Below are 21,975 nucleotides of genomic sequence, written 5' to 3'. Positions count from 1 at the left end.
ACTGGCTTTCTCTGTGTTCTTCATAGTTTGTATAAGGATATTTCTTCCCTCTTCCTACTGTGGCTTATTAATATTTTATTTTTTTTTTTATTGCTATACATTTTTGAGGAATAGGTAGTATTTGGTTAAATGAGTAAGTTCTTCACTGGTGATTTGTGAGATTTGGGTGCTATTATTATTTGCTGTGCATACAGTATACTAGATTTATTAATTGCTAAAAAATTTATGTCCTTTCCTCCCAAAAGTTTAGGTAAAAAACTGCTCTGAGGCTGGGTGCAGTGGCTCATGACTGTAATCCCAGCACTTTGGGAGGCAGGTAGATCACAAGGTCAGGAGTTTGAGACCAGCCTGGCCAATATGGTGAAACCTTGTCTCTACTAAAAATACAAAATATTAGCCAGGCATGGTGGTGGGCACCTGTAATCCCAGCTACTCGGGAGGCTGAGGCAGGAGACTTGCTTGAACCTGGGAGGCGGAGGTTGCAGTGAGCCGAGATTGTGCCATTGCACTCCAGCCTGCGTGACAGTGCAAGACTCTATCTCAAAAGAATAATTAAATAAACAAAATAAAAATAAAAAAGAAACAGCTCTGTAAACGCATATTCAGTCATTAGCTCACACAACTAAGTAGCTGCTTCTACTACACATGGCTATTCTCCCATCATTTCGCCATTGGATTAGAATAAATTAATAGCTCTGAAGAGGAAATTCTTAGCTGAGTCTAGTTCCATTTCTAAACTTTTTACTTATTTATTTATTTACAAAACATGCCTAGTTTTTCAAAACATACACTTTCTACAACATTAGCCTTGTATCCAGACCTTCACCATGGCCAAAGGCTGCGACTTACTGAACAGTGTATAGTATACATGTGTCTTTAGTTTCAATTAGCCTTACTTTTCAGCCTTCACCGGCAGGTACCTTCATAAATATAGATGCATATACGTAAATTTTGAATAGACAGATATAGATCAGAGCCAAGACAAATATGACAGATGCATATCTAATGAATTTGGAGTTTTTCACACATAACAGAGGGTAGTACGTTTATTCCCTGAGGTATAAACTGACTCCCTGAGATCTACAGCATACAGCATAATCCATGCTGGAGTTCTGCAATTTGATTTGATACAATTAAATTCATCAAAAATAAGTCACAAAGACATAGATGCCATTACTTACAGATAGGAATATCTGTTAATATGTTTATATTCTGTATAAATGCCAATGACGTCATTGTACAGATAAAGTGCTAGGTATAACAAAATTGATAAAATAATCAATTACATTGGGAGAGCTGATGAAACAAACTAGAGCAGGAAGATTTTAGTCTTAAGCTAGATTCCACAGCCAAAACCTGAATACAACAAATATCCCAGTGGGTACTAGAACCAAGAAGCTACTATGAAGTGAAGTGACATATGCCACTTCCAGGCCAATATATTTAAGAGCGGGTATACAACCCATCAGCTCTGTCTCTCTCTGTCATGGTGACCTGGAATCCATGTGTTGAGATGGCATGATCGCAAGAGGGAAGTAGCCAGAATTCCTAAGTCATTGTGAGAATAAGATTTGTGTATGTAAGAAATAAAATGTTTCTCTGTCATATCAGAAAATACCACAAATATTAATAAATCACAGGGTTAATTTGTTAAGTAGCATAACCTATTAGGTTGGTGCAAAAGTAATTTCAAAAACCGCAATTACTTTTGCACCAACCTAATAGACACTCCTGATTAATACCTCAGCTTTAAGACATACTTCTCTTTGCAGCTTTCTTATGATAACCTATATTTGATTTTTTGTTGTTGTTTTAAGAAGGGGTCTTGTTCTGCTGCCCAGGGTGAAGTGCAGTGGTACAATCACAGCTCACTGTAGCCTCGACCTCCCGGGCTCAATTGATCCTCCCACCTCAGCCCCCTAACTGGCACGAGTCATCATGCCCATCTAATTTTTGTATTTTTGTAGAATAGGGGCTTTCCCATGTTGCCCAGGCTGGTCTCAAATTCCTGTACTTAAGTGATCCACCTCAGTCTCCCTAGGTGTTGAGATTATAGGTGTGAGCCAGCTCTCCTGGTCTCCAGAGCAGTTTTTATACAAACACATTCAAAGGAGGGGATGGTTGAGGAGGGGACCCTAAGGAAGCCTGAGGGGCACTCAGACAGCAGCAAAGCCCTGGTCTGATGGGAGAAACCAGAAGAATGACCTCTTGGCCTCATTGACCCTGTTTCAAATGCTCATATTGGCCGGGCGTGGTGGCTCACGCCTGTAATCCCAGCACTTTGGGAAGCCGAGGTGGGTGGATCATGAGGCCAGGAGATCGAGACCATCCTGACTAACACGGTGAAACCCCGTCTCTACTAAAAATACAAAAAATTAGCCGGGCGTGGTGGCAGCCACCTGTAGTCCCAGCTACTTGGGAGGCTGAAGCAAGAGAATGGCCTGAACCCAGGAGGCGGAGCTTGCAGTGAGCCAAGATTGCGCCACTGCACTCCAGCCTGGGCAACAGAGCAAGACTCTGTCTCAAAAAAAAGAAAAAAAAAAGTGCTCATATTGTGTTCATTTTCTTATCTCCTTATTTTTGCCCCCTGTAATGTTCATGTTAAAGAATAATCCCAACCGGGTGTGGTGGCTCACGCCTGTAATCCCAACATTTTGGGAGGCCGAGGCAGGTGGACCATCTGAGGTCAGGAGTTCGAGACCAGCCTGGCCAACATAGTGAAACCCCGTCTCTATTAAAAATACAAAAAATTAGCTGGGTGTGGTGGCAGACCCCTGTAATCCCAGCTACTTGGGAGGCTGAGGCAGGAGAATCGCTTGAACCCAGGAGGCAGAGATTGCAGTGAGAGAAGATCACGCCATTGCACTCCAGCCTGGGTGACAGAGCGAGACTCTGCCTCAAAATAATAATAATAATAATAATCCATTTATATCTCTCTTACTCTTTGTTGGACATGTCAGATTTTTAGGTTAAAATGTATTATTAGTTTCCTTTATGATGTGACCACATCAGATAAAAGAATCCACACAGACTAACTGAAACCGCAAAGTAGATTCTATATACCAAATAAGTTAGGTAGAAATTCTGTGAATAACTGGGAGTAAAGATTGAAAAATTAATTTCAGAATGGTTTCTGAGACTAGGAGTGGAAAGTTGGTTTCTGCAAGTAAGAAGCCATCAACATCTATTCATTAGTGAAGACATAAAAAATAGCATTTCCAAACTGTGCAGTTACACAGTGACCACAACTGTGAGGGATTGCTGGACTGCAGATCTTTCTGAACTCAGAGTTTTTAAAAGAAGCAACCTTCTTTTTATATAAAATACAGATAGGAATCTATTTTCTATGGTTATTGGTTATTTAATATGCTCTGGAATGGAGTAAGATTTGCCTTTATTTATTTATTATTATTATTATTATTTTTGAGATGGAGTCTCGCTCTGTCACCCAGGCTGGAGTGCAATGGTGTGATCTTGGCTCACTGCAACCTCTGCCTCCTGGATTCAAGCAATTCTCCCACCTCAGCCTCCAGAGTAGCTGGGACTACAGGCATGTGCCACCATGCCCAGCTAATTTTCTGTATTTTTGTATTTTTTTTTTTTTAGTGGAGACGGGGTTTCACCGTGTTAGCCAGGATGGTCTCGATCTCCTGACCTCGTGATCTGCCCACCTTAGCCTCCCAAAGTGTTGGGACTGCAGGCGTGAGCCACCGCACCCAGCCAGATTTGCCTTTTTAAAGAAACGGCAATGGAAGTCATGTCTATGGCTCTATTGCTTGACCCAATGTGATGTACATGATGTCAACAAACTTTGGAAAAATTAGAGGTGGAAGAAAACCTTTAAGAAAACCAAGGTCCATAGGCCCATAATGAATGAAAAGACCATAAACTGGAAATTCTTTTTTTTTTTTTCCTGAAGACCTCCTCTGAGGACAGGAAATTCTGGCCCTGGTTCAAATGTTGGCTTCTTAACTTAGGGGAAAATTACTTAGCCATTCCTAACTTCTTAGTTAAGAAATCTCTTCTTTCTGACTGCTCAAACTGCAATCAATCATTGAATTCTGTGGCTCTGTACCCCTCTCTATCTGTACCATCTATCACATTCTAACTGTATTAGAAATAGTGGCTCATTCCTTCATGCAACAGAAATTTTGGATCTAGCCTAATCTAGGTTGTGTATTCCTTTAAATGCTGAGTTTACGGAGGCGAAAGAAGAAATGGGTGGTAAGACAAGGTTTCTACCTCCAGAAGATTATTCTAGGTGAGAAAAAGAAATGTAAAAAATATATGTAATGCAACCTGATTAGATGATACAATGTAAGTACTGCAGTACTGCAATGTTATGACCATCTCAGAAGGCATGACATCTGGGCTGGATCTTGAAAGACTATTCTTTATATGTGAATGCCTATTTCTTTTACTGAATTGAAGACAGGGTTAAGTCCAATGGTTTGCATTCTTCTCAAATACCTTTACCATGGTAGGTGCCAAATAAATATATATGGGATAAATAAATAAAAGAAATATGAATACTAAGCACGGAATGAAAGAAAAATACCAGTTTCAGAAATGTAATAAAGTTATTCTTTAACAATGGAAAAAATTAACCTCTTCAGGTGCTCAAATATTTGCTGACAAAAAAGTCAAGTGAGGCCAGGTGCAGTGGCTCATGATCCCAGCACTTTAGGAGGTTGAAGCGAGAGGATCGCTTGAGGCCAGGCTTTGAAGACCAGTCTGGGCAACACAGCAAGACCCTGTCCCTACAAATAATTTTTAAAACTGGCCAGAAGTGGTGACATGTGCCTGTAGTTGCTACTCAGGAGGCTAAGGTGAGAGGATCACTTGAGCCCAGGAGTTCAAGGCTGCAGTGAGCTGTGATCACGCCGCTGCACTCTAAATAAGAGTGAGATCTTGTCTTGAAAAAATAAAAAAGTCAAATGATTGGGCCAGGCATGGTGGCTCACTCCTGTAATCCCAGCACTTTGGGAGGCCAAGGCGGGCAGATCACAATGTCAGGAGATCGAGACCATCCTGGCTAACACAGTGAACCCCGTCTCTACTAAAAATACAAAATATTAGCTAGGCGTGGTGGTGGGCGCCTGTAGTCCCAGCTACTCGGGAGGCTGAGGCAGGAGAATGGCGTGAACCTGGGAGGCGGAGCTTGCAGTAAGCCGAGACTGCGCCACTGCACTCCAGCCTGGGTGACAGAGTGAGACTCCATCTCAAAAAAAAAAAAAAAAAAAAAAAAGTCAAATGATTTTAAGTACTAATTTTAAAATAAGAGCCTCTGAGACTCTTCTTTGGGACACTAAAAACCAGAATATTATCACGCTAAAAGCTGCCAGTGAAACAGTAAAAGATTCCATCGTTGTGTTTCTCAGTGCTCCATGATGTAGATACTATTGTCCTTTGACAAACGAAGAAACTGAAACAGAGAAAGATTAAGCCATTAAGGTCGGGTGCAGTGGCTCACACCTGTAATCCCAACACTTTGGGAGGCTGAGGCGCGCAGATCACTTGAGTTCCAGACCAGCCCCATCTCTACTAAAAATACAAAAATTGGCTGGGTATGGTGTATGGTGGTGCACACCTGTAATCCCAGCTACTCGGGAGGCTTGAGGCACAAGAATGGCTTAACCCAGGAGGTGGAGGTTGCAGTGAGCCAATATCGCACCACTGCACTCCAGCCTGGGTGACTGAAAGAGTGAGACTCTGTCTCAAAAAAAAAGAAAGAAAAAAGAAAGAAAGATTAAGCTATTAGCCCAAATCATAGAATGAGCATATTGTGAAGGCTGGATCCTGATGAGTCCCGCCTGCATCCAAACCAAGCCCTTAGCTGCCAGGCAATGAGGCTGTACATACAGCCTGACTGCCCTGCACAACTAAGGTTATGCTGATAAGAGTCCTTAACGATCACAGCTACTATTATGCAGACCAGCATTATGTTGCAATAAGGGCCACCCGCATTTTTTGAAGACTGTAGAAGGGAGTTAAGGTGACCTCTTAGCCTTTCAATAATTTTAGACTAAAGAAAACTCTTGACCAACATATTTTTTAAAGACAAACAGAAGTTTTGCAACCGTGAATCTTCCAGTGTTTGAAGTCAGATTTGGAAACATAAGGCATGCTCTCATTCTTCTTATGTTTAATAGCAGGAAATTAGAACCTAGATTTTCAGTCGGGTATGATGAAGCACTCCTGGACTCCCAGTTATCTGGGGGTGGGCGGGGTGGGTGGTGGGTGCTGGGGTGGGAGGATTGCTTGAGCCGCGGAGGTTGAGGCTGCAGTGAGCCATGATCATGCCACTGCACTCTAGCCTGGGCAACAGAGCAAGACCCTGTCTTCCAAAAAAAAAAAAAAAAAAAGAACCTAGATTTTAAGAGATTTCATGTTAGACGGCAGATACATCACTTTCAACATCTTATTCTCTATCTTGCTGATTGGCTGTCTTCTTATCAAGGATACTTCTCTGAGAGGAAGTCAGAAAAACAGCTGCCAGAAGAGCATCTGGTATTAAGAGCCTCAGTATCTGGAGGAGAGCATCAGATGTGTGTTATCTGACTTCCTTCTCACAGCTGGCTGTGTAATCTTCCTGCAAAGGAAGCCTGGGATAGTCCATACTGAGAAGGTCCAGGAGGAACAAATGGCATTGCAGAGAGGAAGACAGGAAAGGGGAAATGGGTGGTAGGAGAAAAAGAGTGGAAAAGACAGAATATAAGATGATGTCTGCAGCAATTTCATAGGCCATGTCTACACCGATCTCTGGTGTTTACAATGCTAGTTGGGGTTTGCTTGCAGAAGGGCAATGACAGTGTTAGGGGCGTTTGAACCAGAGCAACTCCATCTTAAATAGGAGCTAGGTAAAATGAGGCTGAGACCTACTGGGCTGCATTCCCAGACGGTTAAGACATTCTAAGTCACAGGGTGAGATAGGAGGTCATCATAAGATACAGATCATAAAGACCCTGCTGATACAACAGGTCACAGTAAAGACACCAGCCAAAACCTACGAAACCAACATGGCCACAAGAGTGACCTCTGGTGGTCCTCACTGCTACACTCCCACCACTGCCATGACAGTTTACAAATGCCATGGCAATGTCAGGAAATTATCCTATATGGTCTAAAAAGGGGAGGCATGAATAATCCACCCCTTGTTTAGCATATCATCAAGAAATAACCATAAAAATGGGCAACCAGCAGCCCTCGGGGCTGCTCTATGGAGTAGCCATTCTTTTATTTCTTTACTTTGCTAATAAACTTCCTTTTGTCGGCATGGTGGCTCACACCTGTGATCCCAGCACTTTGGGAGGCCGAGGTAGGTGGATCACCTGAGGTCAGGAGTTCGAGACCAGCCTGGCCAACATGGTAAAACCCTGTCTCTACTAAAACTACAAAAATTAGCTGGGTGTGGTGGTGCATACTTGTAATCTCAGCTACTGGGGGGCTGAGGCAAGAGAATTACTTGAACCTAAGAGGCGGAGGTTGAAGTGAGTGGAGGTTGCAGTGAGCCGAGATCACGCCACTGTACTCCAGCCTGGGCAACAGAGCGAGACTCCATCTCAAAAAACAAAAACAAAAACAAACAAACAAAATTCTTGCTTTCACTTTATGAACTCACCCTGAATTCTTTCTTGTGCGAGACCCAAGAACCCTCTCTTGGGGTCTGGATCAGGACCCCTTTCCTGTTAATAAGAGAATAAAAATGTATACATAGATTCATGCATTAAAAACTCTCTCCTTTTGGAGGGTCAGCTTCGAGTACAAAAGAGGCAGAAAGATAGAATGTGACTTGTTCATCCCTCATTATCAGAGAAGGGACAGCTTGCCAGCCATGGCAAAACTAGCAATGTATGTAACAGCAGATCAGAGCTTGAGAACACCAAAATATATTCATTACTCCTTTCAACCTTAATTATAATTAGGCTTCCCTTGTAATTGTTTTAACCAAAGCCACCATTATTACAGCAATAACAATAATTATAACACTATAAATAAGAAGAGTAACAATAATCCTTATTTTTGACATGGAAAAATATACCATTTTTGACAGGCCAATTTCTATATTTCTCAGCAAAATTGATACTTTTGTTTTACAGACGGGGTCTCATTTTGGGGCTTCAGTGATCTTCCCACCTCAGTCTCCTGAGAAGCTGGGACTACAGGTGTGTGCCACCACACCCAGTTAATTTTTTTAAATTTTTTTGTTGAGATGGGGTCTCGCTATGTTACCCAGCTGGTCTCAAGCTCCTGGCCTCAACTGATCCTCTAGCCTTGGCCTCCCAAAGTGTTGGGATTACAGGCATGAACCACTGTGCCCAGACTCTTTTTAAAATTATCAAAGAATTAATCATTAGCCCATCCTTATAGCAACCAGGATTCTTTTTCTTTTCTCCTCTTCTGGGTTTACTGACTGTTGGAAGTGTGAACAAAAAGCAAACATGAAGTCCATAAAGCATGTTTCATATTTTTAGCCACTCAGATAATGATTTCTAGAAGAGAAGATTGAATTTAAGGAAGAATATGAGATTGAGAATAAAGTATAGATTTCAATTATTCGGGCTGATGCCAATCTCCATTTCCATGGATAATCAAAGGCTGAGTGAGTTAGATATAATTTTTGCACCTAACTGGGAAGACAGCAGACTTAAAACACTGAGCTTTTCTCCCTTGTGTGGAAATCAATATCATCCTGCCCTCCTTCCCACCCCCACCCATCACATATATGGTTAAGTGCTTTCTGCTTCCTTCCCTACATTCTCCATACACAAAGGTCAATCTGGTAACTCGCCAGTGAGGTCGGTAGAGGAGGCCTCATATCTCCTGTGACCCCAAACCTGCTCTATCTGCTAAAAGTAATTGCACACAGCCAAGAAACAAAAACATCCCTAGCCACAGTTGGGTAATGTCTATATGACTGTCAAAATAACCAGAGGAAACAGGTAGGTGAAGACAGAAAGCTAGCACAAAGCAACGCATGCAGAAGGAGCACATCTGTGATTCAAAAGAAAAAAAATGCCAGGCACAGTGGTTCATGCCTGTAATTCTAGTACTTTGGGAGGCAGAGGCAGGAGGATCACTTGAGGCCAGGAGTTCAAGACCAGCCTGGTCAATAGAGCAAGACCCCGTCTCTACTACCAAAAATAAAAAATGAGCCAGGCATGGTGCTGCATGTCTGTAGTCCTAGATAGTCAGGAGGCTGAGATGAGAGGCTCTTGAGTGCAGGATTTCTAGGCTGCAGTGAGCTATGATAGCACTACTGCACTCCAGCCTGGGTAATACAGCAATAACCCATCTCCAAAAAAAAAAAAAAAAAAAAAAAAAAAAAAGGCCAGGGTGCGGTGGCTTACGCCTGTAATCCCAGCACTTTGGGAGGCTGAGGCGGGTGGATCACGAGATCAGGAGATCAAGACCATCCTGGGTAACACGATGAAACACCGTCTCTACTAAAAATACAAAAAATTAGCTGGGCATGGTGGCCAGTGCCTGTAGTCCCAGCTACTCAGGAGGCTGAGGCAGGAGAATGGCGTGAACCCGGGAGGCAGAGCTTGCAGTGAACCAAGATCGCACCACTGCACTCCAGCCTGGGCGACAGAGCAAGATTCCATCTCAAAAAAAAAAAAAAAAAAAAGAAGAGCAGAAACAAAACCCTAATGTCAGCTTTTTAAGGAAAAGGAGTTACCACAAGTCTGTATCTGTAAGATCTATTTTACCCTGAAAATACATTTATGTATTTGTGTATTCATTCATTCATTACTTCATTCATTCACAGTGCTAAGCACTCCGTGCTTTCAGGGTACACAGTAGTTGGTGCCATGCTTTCCTCAGTAAATAATACTCCTTCATTCCCTGCACTTTAGATGTGTTTAGATGTGTTTGTGGTTGAACATGGGAACACTCTTTTGGGGAACTGCATACTCTCTAGGCCCTTCCTCTCTGGCCTGGCCTCCTGTTCTCTTGCTGTATTGGCAAAGAAGACTGAGCTTGCAGGCAGAAGTTTTCTACACCCGGCTTCCTCCTCCCAAGGCCTCAAAGAGATCCAGAACAACTAAATAGTATGCACAGTCCACTAAGCTATCCTTTACCTTTTACAAAGAAAGTTTGCTTTCCTCGATGTTCATTAGAGAGCGAGCTACACAAGGAGAAATGAGAGCATATTCGTACCTGGTCTCTCAGCCTCTCTTGGTGACCCATGATTGCAGAGGCGTGGTGGGGGTACTTCTGCTTCAGATGTTCTAGGAACGCTTCTCTCTTCCGATCCATCTCAGATGTTTGCATTCCCAGTATTTCCTTGGAACTTCGGGGCCCCCCTAGGGTGTGTCTCCTTGGGATATTGCGGGAAGACTTGGAAACTGAACCACGACTGTTTCCATTAGAAAGGCGTTCCTTGGTTCTGCGGCATTCTGCATCTTCTGGTGATGTTACATGCAGATTGCCTTTGCCTTGTTCTGAAAGTCAAAAAAATTCGGTTCACAATTAATGATTTCACACTAGAAGTCTCATTTGCAGAACACCAAGAGGGTTTGCAGCAGTTGTTAATGTATGAATGTTAACTTCGCAAATCTTTTTTCTTTTTCTTTCTTTTTCTGCTTTGCAGCAGTCAGGGGAGAAAATCCACAATCAAAGAAATATGAAAAATCGTACTTTAGAAATAAAGATGTTCACTGGGCATGGCGACTCCTGCCTGTAACCCCAGCACTTTGGGAGGCTAAGGCGGGAGGATCGCTTGAGCCCAAGAGTTCGAGACCAGCCTGGGTAACATGGTAGACCCCTATCTCTACAAAAAATTAAAATTAGCCAGGCGTAGTGGTGCACGCCTGTGGTCCCAGCTTCTTGGGAGGCTGAGGCAAGACAACTGCTTGAGTCCAAGAGGTCAAGGCTGCAGTGAGCTATGATCGTGCCACTGCATTCCCAGCCTGGGTAGGTGACAGTTGTGAGACCCTGTCTCAAAACACAAAAACAAGAAAACCCTCAAGAACACTTGGTTAGGTTACTTGTGTGCAGGCAATAGGGTTATTCCTTATCCTTGTCTGTAATTATAGAAAGAGTTAACTCCAGTGATTCTGATTATTTCTGTATTTTTAATAACAGTTGCATTCTGGTAACAGGATTCTTATATAAGCTCAGTCAGGTTTCTGAAACATTTGCTTCATCACCAAGAACAAAAATAGCTATCGTCCTGTACGTAAGTAATTATTGACACATGTGAACCATTTGAAAATTTTATTTTCTCATATTGGCATAAACCAAGCAAGCATAAGAATACCATCAGAAGTAACAATCGAGGGCTGGGCGCGGTGGCTCATGCCTGTAATCCCAGCACTTTGGGAGGCCGAGGCGGGTGAATCATGAGGTCAGGAGATCGAGACCATCCTGGCTAACACAGTGAAACCCCGTCTCTACTGAAAATACAAAAAAATTAGCCGGGCGTGGTGGTGGGCACCTGTAGTCCCAGCTACTCGGGAGGCTGAGGCGGGAGAATGGCGTGAACCTGGGAGGCGGAGCTTGCAGTGAGCCGAGATCACGCCACTGCACTCCAGCCTGGGAGACAGAGCAAGACTCCGTCTCAAAAAAAAAAAAAAAAAAAAAGTAACAATCAAGGGGTTATAAAGTAAAGGCTTAGACAAATTTTACTGGAGGTGGACTTTACCTAAAACACAGTGAAAAGGAAGAGCAATGGTACATCCTGATAGCCTGGACCTAAGACATCCTGCCTTCTGAGCTGGCTTTGAAGGGACAAGTTGGTTTCTGCTAAGAACAGATCAACCAAGCCATATGATGTCAATGCTGAGAGTGGGGAGCATGTAAAGGGAATCTCCATTCATCCTCGATGGTTGGGAGATGGGGTGTCAGGTATGAATATTCCAGCTAGCTCAGAAAAGAGAGTTACTTTAAAAAAAAAAAACAGATTAGGGAGAAAAAGTAAAACATTCAGAAGCACTTCAGGAGTTAGACAGGCTCTCTTCATGAAGTCAGGCTCTTCACGAAGAACAGTTCTTGTCATACAGTATTGCTGATATAGGCAGAATAATGTTTCCTTGTCCACTGAATTCCCTGGAAAAAGTGCTAGGCTGGATCTCAGGAATCTTGGGTTTAATCCGACATTTAGAACAAATGATGTGACCTCTCTCAGTGTCATTCTCTTCATGAATAAAATGAAGACGATTGAACTAACATTAGGTATGCAAAGAGCCTTCTACCTCTAAATCTTTTAAAACTATTCTAATTTTTTTAAAATAAGTTTCCAATAGAAGCATATTTGCCAATTATTTATCTTTACAAGTTAAGTGCAGAGAAATACAGATTTAATATTTGGGAGTTCTGCTCAGTTGAATCCCAGATAAACAGAGAACCAATCCTTCACACTAGTTTTGCAAAGCAACAGGTGTTAAGAGTCTAGGCATAAACCAGTTTCCTGAAAGCAATGTGACCACCACTCTTTCCCTTGTCTTTGCCTAGAAAGATCTGTATATAGAACTCTAGGTATAGATGCCCGTTGGTTGGGCAGAGAAAATATTTTAATCTCAGGCTGTTTTTCCTCTTCCAGTCTTCTAACCCTTGATGTGTGTTCTGGGAATAATTCTTCTTGTTTATCCTTCAATTCTCATTACATTGCTAATTATAGCATCTCCATCAGACACTGATGGGGAACCGGAGGAAAAACACAGCCAAATTAGTCAATTCTTCTACTTTTCATTAGTTTCAGCAGTAAGTTTACAAGGAGAAGAAGATGGAACTATTGGTGTAAAAGATATTGGGGGCTAAACTGTCGTTTCATTTATTTAGGTTGCCCTTCCAACACTTAGACTCACATATGGCTACCTTTAAAATGATCTCTTCCTTAATAATAGAGAAATAACAGGATCTACTGAACAAAGCTAGATGCCAAAAATGCTATCTCTCAGGTTGATAAATACCTGTGCAATCTGAAGAGGTTTAGCTTTATCTTTTGAGTGCTGTGCATGTATTTCATATCAGCCAAAATTGTTGTATACTTGATCTAACACTCTTGCCTTTTTTTTTTTTTTTTTTTTTTTTTTTGAGACAAGGTCTTGCTCTGTCACCCAGGCTGGAATGCAGTAGCATGATCATGGCTCACTGCAGCCTTTACCTCCTGGGCATAAGCAATCTTCTTGCCTCAGCCTCCTGACTAGCTGGGACCACAGATGTGTGCCACCACATCTGGCTATTTATTTTTATTTTTATGTATTTTATTTTATTTTTTACCTTTATTTATTTATTTTTTTTGGACACAGAGTCTCACTTCATCACTCAGGCTGGAGTGCAGTGGTGCGATCTCAGCTCACTGCAACCTCTACCTCCCGAGTTCGAGCAATTCTTGTACCTCAGCCTCCCGAGTAGCTGAGATTACAGCCGTGTGCAACCATGCCCGGCTAATTTTTGTATTTCTAATAGAGATGGGGTTTCACCATGTTGGCCAGGCTGGTCTCGAACCCCTGACCTCAAGTGATCCGCCCGCCTCAGCCTCCCAAAGTGCCGGGATTACAAGTATGAGCCATCACACCCAGCAACGCTATTGACTTTTAAGTGGAATTGGAAGATTAGTTTTGACATTATTAAGAAAATATATTTTAAGTTATCCAGGACAGCTAGATGAATTAACAGGATTGAGCCTCTGGAAAGGTGATTTCTTATGCAGGCATAACACACATCTGTCTACATACACACATACAGCCATACAGATAAACATTCATGCATGTCCAATGGCAATAACGGCAGAAAGTCACATCCTGCCTTACTATGCTGCACAGGCTCATATGATCTATTCTATTTCATCCAAAGAGCATCAAGAGAGTTCTAGACAGCCGGGACAATAAACCCTCTTTCTTCTTTGAAATGAGTTGGGAAGGGAGATGGAAGGGGAGAGTTTTGGGGGTCAGAGCCAATCTTCTGTCCACATTAATCTTTGAGCAGCCCTGACTTACTGGACTAGACTCATCAGACCCCTGGTTTTTTCCTAGCACTTTTCACCTCATGTTGCTTTTCTGTTTTTTCTCTTTCTTGTGGATTTTTCCAAAATATCTCCAGTTGCTTAACAAGGATTGATGCGATTTAGAGGAAAGGTACGAAAAGCATCAACCACTAGCAAGGCTAGAAGGCTCAATGCAGCCACTTGGCAAACATCGGATTGCCTTTGGAGCTCACTCCTTCCTTTTGTCTCAATTTCCTGCCTTGTGCCTTCCACCCGATGCCCAATGCTCTATCATCCTGTCTGCCTCCCCTCCTACCTCGAGGCACCTGCTCTCCTGTCACCAGCACTCAGAGCCACCTAACGCCACTTTCCACACAAAGGCACTTCACCACATCTGTCACCTGAGCCTTTTCCTCGACAAGGCTCAGCTCTTGGAAGTGTAAAGCCCCACACCTGAGGGAGAAGCAACAACTCTGCCATTCCAGCCATTTAAGGAGAATGTGGTCTTTTCAGCGGAGAAAAACTAAGAATGATTACAAACTAGAGAGGGATCAGGCAGAGGACATTTAGTCACAATTCCACAGCCATGTTGTCAGAGGTCTGAGCCTGGCCAACTCCTCATTATCCACATGAATAGAGAAAAGCTCAAGTGTGGATTATCCAAGCCATCAAAACAGAAATACAATTCGATTTCTTGTTTGGAATGCGCTTTGGTGTTAACATTTAAATATGGGTGTGTCTAGCTGTTCGCTATTCTGGGAATCCTTGTCAAACAAAATAATGAAGCTGTAGCATGAAGGCAAGGCTTGGGCTTGCTGAAAGGCAGTCCTGTTTCCCTTTCCTGCCCCTCCCAGCCTCTGCAGAGCCCAGGGCAACTCCTCCTGGGAGCTCACTTCAAGCAGGGCAAAGAGCAACATAGGAGCTTAAAGCCGAGCAAAATCCCTGGAACATTCCCTGGAGAAGTGAGGACAAGGCAGGCAGAAATGCTAGAGGGACACTCTTCAGGAATCCAAGGGGCTCCCAGGCTAGGATTTGGCATTCTGGAAAGAAAGCATAGAAAGTAGGGGCTGGGGCAGACATCAAACACACAGAGGCTCATGGAAGATGGGGCGTCCTCAAGGAGAAAGCCGCACTGCAAGTCCAGCAGGCAGGCAACTGCAGGCTCTGCCAAGGCCAGCTTCTTTGCCACCACTCGGGTTACTCTGGCTGGGTCAGCTGACCTGCAGCAAGGGATTTGGGGCCTTGCACCACTCAGGCATTCCACACCTGCTCCAGAGCCAGCAACAGCGCTGACGGCTTCCCTGAGATCCTATTCCTGGGTCAAGATTAGGTAGGCCACAGACTCTTAGGGAAGGCATCCCTCACTTCTTTCTAGTGGCTTCTGGTTAGCTGTCTCCTTCTCAATTGTGCTGAGAAGCTCTCTTGTCATAGGGAGCATCATAGAGAGTTGCTGTTTGGTCTGGTTGTACAACCTCTCTGGGTGTACCATGGCAGAGACAGCCCTATGTGTTCGACCAGAATGCTCTTCTGCTGCACACAGAGGAAGCCCACATTTTCCAGCCATCTCCATCTCACTGGGGCCTTGTACTAATTCCAGTCAATGTATTGTGGGCAGAAGCCATGTGGGTCACCTTTTCTTAGGGCCCCTGGACCTCCCGAATAACCTTCCATGTTCTCTCTCTCTTTACTCTTTGGCCAGTTGAATACAAAGGATCCAGCAGAACCCTCCAAGGCCGTGGGGGATGGCATAGTGACAAGGCAGGAGGAGCCTCAGCGGCCACCCAGGAAATCCACCTGGCCACAGAAATCACACTGTGCTGTGTCTGAGTGAACAATTAACCTTAATCATGCAAAGCCACCAAGATTAGAGGGTGGTCACAACAATTAGCCTATCTGATTAATACACATAATCGGTTAGCAGGCCACAGAATCCTACAGCATCCCTCAGTTTTCAAGCTCCCTTGTTTTTTTTCTTTGTTTGTTTTTAGAAACAGGGTCTTGCTGTGTCACCCAGGCTGGAATGCAGTCATGCAATCATGGCTCACTGCAGCCTCGAATTCCTGGGCTCAAGTGATCCTCCTGCCTCAGAATCTGGAGTGGCTGGGACTACAGGTGCATAGCCACCATGCATGGCTACTTTAAAAACATTTTTTTTGTAGAGATGGGGTCTCACTATGCTGCCCAGGGTGGTCTAGAACTCCTGGCCTCAAGTGATCCTCCTGCCTCAGCATCCCAAAGTGATGGGGTTAGCTCCCTTGTTACTATCATAATACATATACAAATCAGCACAGAAATTACAGCTGAAACCAGGTCATTATATTCCTCTATAGTACCTTAAAATTTTACCAGTGATGAAGAGGATTTCTGGTATAGATCTTAGACAAAATAGAGACAGGAGCTCCTCTTCCCAGAAAAGCATTCTGTGTCAAGCACTGATTGATTGATTCGTTCATTCATACAAATATTTATTGACTGCCTGCTCCCACACTGAAAGGAGTTAGGAGATACAGTGTGAAGTAGATCAAGTCAGACTTAATGCCCTCATAGAGGAGTCCACATTTGAAATAGAGAGGCCAACCACAAACAAATCATATAGACTCTAAATGTCATGTAACGGTAAGTGCTTTGAAGAATGAAACGGGATAAGGGTACAGAGACTGAGGGGGCTGTTTTAGAGGAGGCTTCTGCATATCTGATTCCCCAGGCTTGCACTCGATGGGAGGCTGCCAATCAGACAGTGGGGAAGGCAAGCAGGTGGGCTGATAGCACTTCACTTGCATAGAGGTTTCAAGACCTTAGGAACCAGAGCAAAAGCACACACATCAGGACTGCTGTGGACAGAGTCATCCCAAGGAATGCCTGTGCCCCAGGGTCACAATGAAGAGCCCATGGGCTTCAAAGAGAATATGATACAGTTAGATTCATGTTCCACCAATAATTGTTGAGTGCCTACTCCGCAAAGCACACTATGCGCTACACTTCCCCATTGTTATTTACCTGGTAGCCGGGCTGTTCAGCCGTGGAAGCTTCATTGATTAGAGCTATTCTTAGGGTGATCATATACCCCAGTTTGCCAAAACAGCTCTGGGTTACAACTGTTGTCCCAGTAAAATTATTTGAGTGTTCCCTTTCACTTTCAAAAGGATCTCATTTGGACAATAAGTTACATGATCACCCTAGGGATCCTTATCTACAGCAGGATAATAAACTCAAAGTCCCGAAGTGGTACAATTAGCCTTTCATTCAACAAATGATTATTGAGTGCCTTCTACAGTGCCCAGTGCTCTGTTAGGTTGCCCAGTGCTCTGTTAGGTGCTGGAAATGCAAACGTGAATAAATAAAACATGGTCCTTGCTGTGGAATATCACATTGTCATTGGGTAAGACAGATACACAGGCAGACACAAGAGAGAATGCAATGATAGAAATGAACGTTATGGGTGATGTTAGCATCAGAGATGTTGCTCTCCCTTGCGGCACTCGTGCTCACCGGGAGAACTAAAAATGAAGCCATGCTTCTCTACAGCATCATATTCACCCAGAACTGAACAGGATTTTAAAAATCTAATTTGGATTTTTATTCCACTTTTGCTATTTTTTCCAGCCCTTCCTTCCAATCTCCCTGACCTCTAGATGCTGGACTGCCTCGGGGGGCATCCTTTGGACTTTTTCTTCTGCACACAGATTCAGTCTTAGGGGATCTCTCAGTTCTCAGTCTTCCTTCAGCTCTAGTGATTAATATCCAAATTGTAGTCAACATCTCCACTTGGATACCTGATAAACTTCTCAATCCTAATCTATCAAAAGATTGCTACCCAGAACCTCAAACCATAAACACCCTCTCATCTGTTCTTCGTAAATACTCCCCAACTTAGGCAAATGGCAACTCTGTTCTCCCAGCAGCTTACACCAAAATTTTGGAAGTTGTCTCTGACTCCTCTTTTTCTCTTACATCCCAAGTTGAATCCTTTAGCAATTGCTTTTGTCTTGTCTTGTTTGTCTTTTCTTTTTTCCTCTCCTCTCCTCCCCTCCCCTCTCTTCTTTTCTTTTCTTTTTTCTTTTCCCTTCCTTCTCTTTCTCTCTGTCTTTCTCTCTCTCTTTCTTTCAGAATGTTACACTGTTACCCAGGCTAGAGTGCAGTGGTGTAATCATGGCTAACTGCAGTCTCAACCTCCTGGCTGAAGTGATCCTCCTGCCTCAGCCTCCCAAGTAGCTGGGACTACAGGGCACTATGCCTAGCTACATTTTTTTTCTAGAGATGGGGTCTCACTATGCTGCCCAGGCTACAGGAAATGCTTTGGGCATTACCTTCAATACACACCTAGAATCTGCTGGCTTATCACCGCCTGCTAATCACCACCTGGTCCAAGCTAGCCCTGGTTCTTGCCTCCTTGACTGCAGAAGCTTCCTAAAGGCCTCCCTGCCCTTCCCTGAACCCTACTTGGGTTGTGCTCAATACAGCACCCAGTATTACCCCATTTAAAAAGACAAATCCCTTTGTAACTCATCTGGGCAACATAGCAAGACCCCTTCTCTAAAATAAAATAAAATAAAATAAAATAAAATAAAATAAAATAAAATAAAATAAAATACAACCATGCATGGTGGCATGTCCCAGTAGTCCCAGCTATTTGGAAGCTAAGGCCAGAGGATTGCTTGAGCCCAAGAGTTCAAGGCTGCAGTGAGCTATGATCACACCACTGCACTCCAGTCTGGGTGACAAATGAGACCCTCTCTAATGAAAAAAAAAAAAAAAAAAAAGAGTAAAAGAGTAGTCCCACCTGCCAGGAGATTCCCACCTCTTTCAAAATAAAAGCTCTAGTCCTCACAATGGTTTCATGGGCCCTAGGTGATCTGGCCTGGGATTACCTCTCAATCTCTTTTCCTCCCATCCTTCTCCCATGTTCTTGCTGTTCTTTGAAAACATTACATTCCTGCTGTTACCTCTCCTGTCTTTGTTCAAATATCACTTCAGTGAAGCTCTTTCTAATAATCCTATTTACAGTTTCTCTCCTTATTCCTTTTCCTGCTTTATTTTTCTCCATAACCTTATTTCCATCAAATAGGGTTGCCAGATAAAATACAGGACTGCTCAGTTAAATGTGCACTTTACATAAATAATGGAGAAGTATTTTTAGCATAAGTATATCCCAAATATGGCATGGGATATACTTATACTAAAAAAAAAAAATTCACCGTTTACCTGAAATTCAAATTTAGCTGGGCCTCCTGTATTTTTATTTGCTAAATCCAGCAACCGTGCCATCTAACATGCTATATATTTTATTTATTTGTTCATTGTCTGTCTCTACCAGCTCCCCACCCCCTGAAACTTGGTCCTTACACTGGAAGTTAAATGAAGGCAAGTATTTTTAGTCTGCTTTGTTCACCACTGGATGTCTGGCAGCTAAAACAGTGACGTCTACATAACAGATGCTCAATATTCACTGAATGAATGAATTAGTGAGCAAAGGAGCACACTGTCTCAGCCTGACCATCCTAGCCTCTGAAGCCTCTGAATTGCCCTGATTGTTGGAAAGTCATTTCTTAAATGGATCCCTTTCTAATGGCCCCTCTAGAATCTGAGTCATCTCTTTCAGGACAGGCCCAGAGGTTGAATTCCTGAAGTAGGATCCTGTCCTAGAAAATGGGGGTGGGGGGTTGCGGGGGTCAGGGGGACGAGGTAGCCTTATCTTCCACTGGATGCCACTGACCCCAGTAGCCTGAAGGAGAGTGCTGTGCTTTGGCAGCACGAAGGCAGACACTTCGACAGATGACTGTTCAGACTCAGGGATTCTCCAGCCATTACAAAACTTCAAGTTTTCTGCATTTCACTGGGGGATTTCTATCTCTTGTCATTGTAAGTTCTCCTGACTGGCTTAGCTTTGCATTTTCAGCGTGGATGAGTCATGTGTTACTTCCCTTTCACATTTTCATAAAACACACACCTTTTCCCCTGTGCATAATCCCTACTCCCACGCACAGCACTGCACTCCCGCACGTCTTTTTGTTGTGTACTGGCCCCTGCATGAACCTGAGGGAGGGTGGGGCGTGTGGTCCAGGGCTGTGTGGTTTATGAACATGCTGCCTATAGGATCCCACAGAATCAGCTCTTGGCATCACAGGCATCAGATGCCAGAGAGCAGGGACCTCCTCTGGCCACCCAACCCGGTGCGAAATTTCTTTGGAACAACATAAGCTTCTGGAAATTCCCTACGGAAAAGACAAGTCTATTATAAACACAATTAAAGGAAAACTGCCTGGAGAAAATTTACCAAAATTGTCCAACAACTCCCAAGTTTTGAATTAAAACATAAAAGAAGATCCAGAGTTCTATCTATCACCCAGATGCTCAAGCCCTCCCCTGCTGCTCGGATCTGTAAAATAAAACATGCCTGGTTTCTGTGATTTAACTCTAAAATTCTGCACAAACTTTGCAGCCAGCATGCATCTGCCACATGGAATCCCCCAACCAATGAATGGAAGCTGCCGTCCTAGAGACAGTTTCACAAAAACAGCTCCTTTCTCCCGTGGCTGGAGCCCCAGGGGGAAATGATTAAAAGCTGCTTAGTGATTTATTTGTCATTGCTTAGAGATACAGCTCATGCTGATGGCTCACTGCACTACAAATGTGACATCACCCCACCACCTCTTTTGCTGCTTAAGAAAATCGTGCCAGAGATAAGTCAAGCCTAAGAAATCACAGTTCTCTATGCTCTACTCAGTTTGGAAAATGTACCATCCCAAGAAATTGCCTTTTTTTTTTTTTTTCCTTTGCCGGGTCCCAGAGCTGCAGTTTATAAAAAGCAGCAAGCGGCAAGGGGCACGCGTCCCTGTAACTCCATCTTTGAATGGGTCTGTTACTTACCCTGCATCTGTCTTCTGTCTGCTGAGTAAGGAAGGCACGGCTCACATTTCTGGCTTTCATTTTCTTCCATTGTCTCTGCCTGCCCCAAAAGCTCCTCGCTCTCTGGAAACTTCAGAGCGCAGTTCTAAAAGCTCCCAGAAAGCGCCTGGGAGGGGGCCCGGGGCTGGGGAGGAGGGGACGGTGCGAAACCCCACCCCAAACTATTTTCCACTCCGGTGCAAAGTCTCCCTCGCCCGAGAAAACTGCATTCCAGCGCGGGGCCTCTTGGATCTCCCCTGCCCCTGGCCCTCCGTCCCTAGGTCCGTCCGTCCGTCCGTCCGTCCGTCCGCAGGCGCGCTCTCCGGGGACTGGGGGCTGGGCTCTGCCAGGGCAGGGCGATGCGGGGGTGTGGGGGGGAGGCCTCAACAGGTGACGGCCTCTCCTACCCACAACTGGGCCTGCCTGGTTCCACTGCTGCAAACCACCGAGGCTCTGCAGCCGAGGAAGGAAAACATTTCACACATGATTAAGGCCGGGAGCCTTCGCTGGGAGCCAGTGCCCTCATCTCTTTAATCTCAGAGGAAGAGTGAGCCTCCCAAATCGGGTGATCCACATATTAAGAAACAGCAACCTGTTGAACCTCCCAAATTTCAGTGAACTCCCTTAAAAAAAAAATCCCAAACAATTTGAAAGAAAGAGTATACGCTGGGTGTTGTAAGCAAGCACTTTCCGGCACTAACTTTTTAGGGCCCAATTAACATCTATGAAGAGGTATAGCGTCATTTGCACACAGTCGATTTCAATCACTTAATCTGGACTTTTTTAAAAAAAAGTTTCTACTTACTTGCCTCATTTTCTCAGACTCCTCCCTCCCCCAACACACTTACACACACACACACACACACACACACACACACACCCAGCCCTTAATCACAAATCTGAAAGGTAAACTAGTAAAGTCAATCTTCTGAAGCTCTCCCAGTTAACGACTCCAAAAATCTGAAAGACAGTGAAAATGCATTTCTTTGGACGGGCAGAGTTACAACCAACATACTTCTCCTTTTAAACCACCTACAAATGTTTATTTTGTTCTTTACCCAGTCCTTGAAAAGCTGGCAGAGTTCCCAGAGAGTGAAAATAGGAGGCATGATGTCCGAAAAAAAAAAAAAAAAAAAAAAAAAAAGAGGATGGGAAAA

At 43.7% G+C, this 21,975-nt stretch overlaps 1 protein-coding gene across 10 annotated transcripts in view; it reads right to left on the bottom strand.

The window, feature by feature from the left end:
- Nucleotides 1–21,287, bottom strand: part of KIAA1217 (KIAA1217 ortholog) — a 342,128-nt gene extending 320,841 nt beyond the window's left edge. For 9 of the 10 annotated variants that reach the window (XM_055351996.2, XM_055351994.2, XM_019035081.4 and 6 more), the window contains exons 1-2: nt 20,801–21,269; nt 10,165–10,448 (exon numbers count right to left, since the gene is read on the bottom strand). In XM_055351996.2, the coding sequence (XP_055207971.1) occupies nt 10,165–10,448; nt 20,801–20,870 (354 nt within the window). In that variant the 5' untranslated portion in view covers nt 20,871–21,269. Of the gene's footprint in view, nt 1–10,164; nt 10,449–20,800 lie in introns of all 10 variants that reach the window. The other variant, XM_004049166.5, reaches the window with a different exon arrangement.
- Between the last annotated feature and the right edge of the window lie 688 nt (nt 21,288–21,975).

The sequence above is a fragment of the Gorilla gorilla genome, chromosome 8, assembly GCF_029281585.2.
Source record: "Gorilla gorilla gorilla isolate KB3781 chromosome 8, NHGRI_mGorGor1-v2.1_pri, whole genome shotgun sequence".
In the NCBI taxonomy this organism is placed as follows: Eukaryota; Metazoa; Chordata; class Mammalia; order Primates; family Hominidae; genus Gorilla; species Gorilla gorilla.
The sequence above is the reverse complement of the archived record's forward strand: the minus strand, read 5'-3'. Positions and strand labels throughout refer to the sequence as shown.